This window comes from Chiloscyllium plagiosum, chromosome 18 (assembly GCF_004010195.1).
Source record: "Chiloscyllium plagiosum isolate BGI_BamShark_2017 chromosome 18, ASM401019v2, whole genome shotgun sequence".
In the NCBI taxonomy this organism is placed as follows: Eukaryota; Metazoa; Chordata; class Chondrichthyes; order Orectolobiformes; family Hemiscylliidae; genus Chiloscyllium; species Chiloscyllium plagiosum.
Window position 1 is genome coordinate 334,610 of NC_057727.1, and position 1,235 is coordinate 335,844.

Here is a 1,235-nt window from a genome sequence, read left to right on the forward strand (position 1 = left end):
CTGTCTCTCTATCTGACTTTGTCTCTATTTTCTCTGTCTCTGTGTCTCTCTCTCTGTCTCTCTAATGTTCGCTTTCTCTCTCTCTGTCTCTCACTCACTCCCTCTCTCAGTGTATATTGATCTATTGATGAGTTTATATTGATCAGTCCGCACGGATCAGTCCATATTGATCAGTGTGCATTGATCTAATTGGCTCAGCACAGACCTGCTGAGTCTCCTTCCCCCCTTCCACTCCTGAGGCACACACCAGGGGATTATTTCCATTGGCCCCCGCACCCCTCCCTTCCCACTTAGTCCCAGTTTGTCGCTCTTACTTACATTGGTCACCATGCACAGGTCAATGACAAAACAGATCAGGCAGCAAACAGCAACGACAATTTCTCTGCGCAGACCCCCGGACACGTACATTGGGAACAGATCCATGATTCCTGTGATAAACCCCTCGACTCCCACAAACTGTGCACAAGGAAAAGTGAGTTAGCCGCAGCCTGAATGGGTCAGGGCCCTTTGACCAGCCAGGCTGGGGGGGTCAGGGAATCATAGCACCATTCCAGCCATGCCTGACCCCCATGCCATGTCAGGTCATTCCAAACCACCAACCGAACCCTCCTGGTGCTGAGCTCCCACTGACGTTGGCACCATTGAGCTGGTGGGATGAAGGGACATTGGGTACAGTGAGTTCTTGGGGGGGGGGGGGGGCAGAGAGGGGCAACGGCTATCGATTTGAATATTGAAGTACCCAGTCATGGGTTTGACAACAACACCCCTGGGATATACCTGAACATTGCTGGACAGGCCCCACACTGAGGACCAGGCCTGAAGGGGCATCGAGGGCAGATTTGTGGCTGACCGGTCTGGGGAAGGGGATGGGGTTGGGGTGGGGGGGAGGTGTCTCGTGTGGCACCAATACTCACTCGGTGCCCCCCAGCAGAGCTGCAGCAGGAGACCACCCTCTGACAGCCTGATCAATATTGGCCCGTACGTGACCCAGTCCCATCACAAACATGGCTGACTCTTTAGTCTTCACTTGAGGTGGTCGTTCGAGTTATGAAGCTGCTCCTTGTGCTCCCCGGGGGAGCAGCAATAAATGCTGAAAATGTGTTGCTGGAAAAGCGCAGCAGGTCAGGCAGCATCCAAGGAACAGGAGAATCGACGTTTCGGGCATAAGCCCTTATTCAGGAATGAGGAAAGTGTGTCCAGCAGGCTAAGATAAAAGGTATGGAGGAGGGATTTGG

At 53.2% G+C, this 1,235-nt stretch overlaps 1 protein-coding gene across 1 annotated transcript in view; it reads right to left on the reverse strand.

Moving 5' to 3' along the window:
* The window catches only part of LOC122559229 (sodium- and chloride-dependent creatine transporter 1-like), a 107,816-nt gene that overhangs the window by 8,179 nt on the left and 98,402 nt on the right, over positions 1-1,235 (reverse strand). Inside the window, exon 10 of the mRNA XM_043708608.1 lies at positions 315-456. Coding sequence (XP_043564543.1) covers positions 315-456 — 142 coding nt within the window. The remainder of the gene's footprint in view (positions 1-314; positions 457-1,235) is intronic.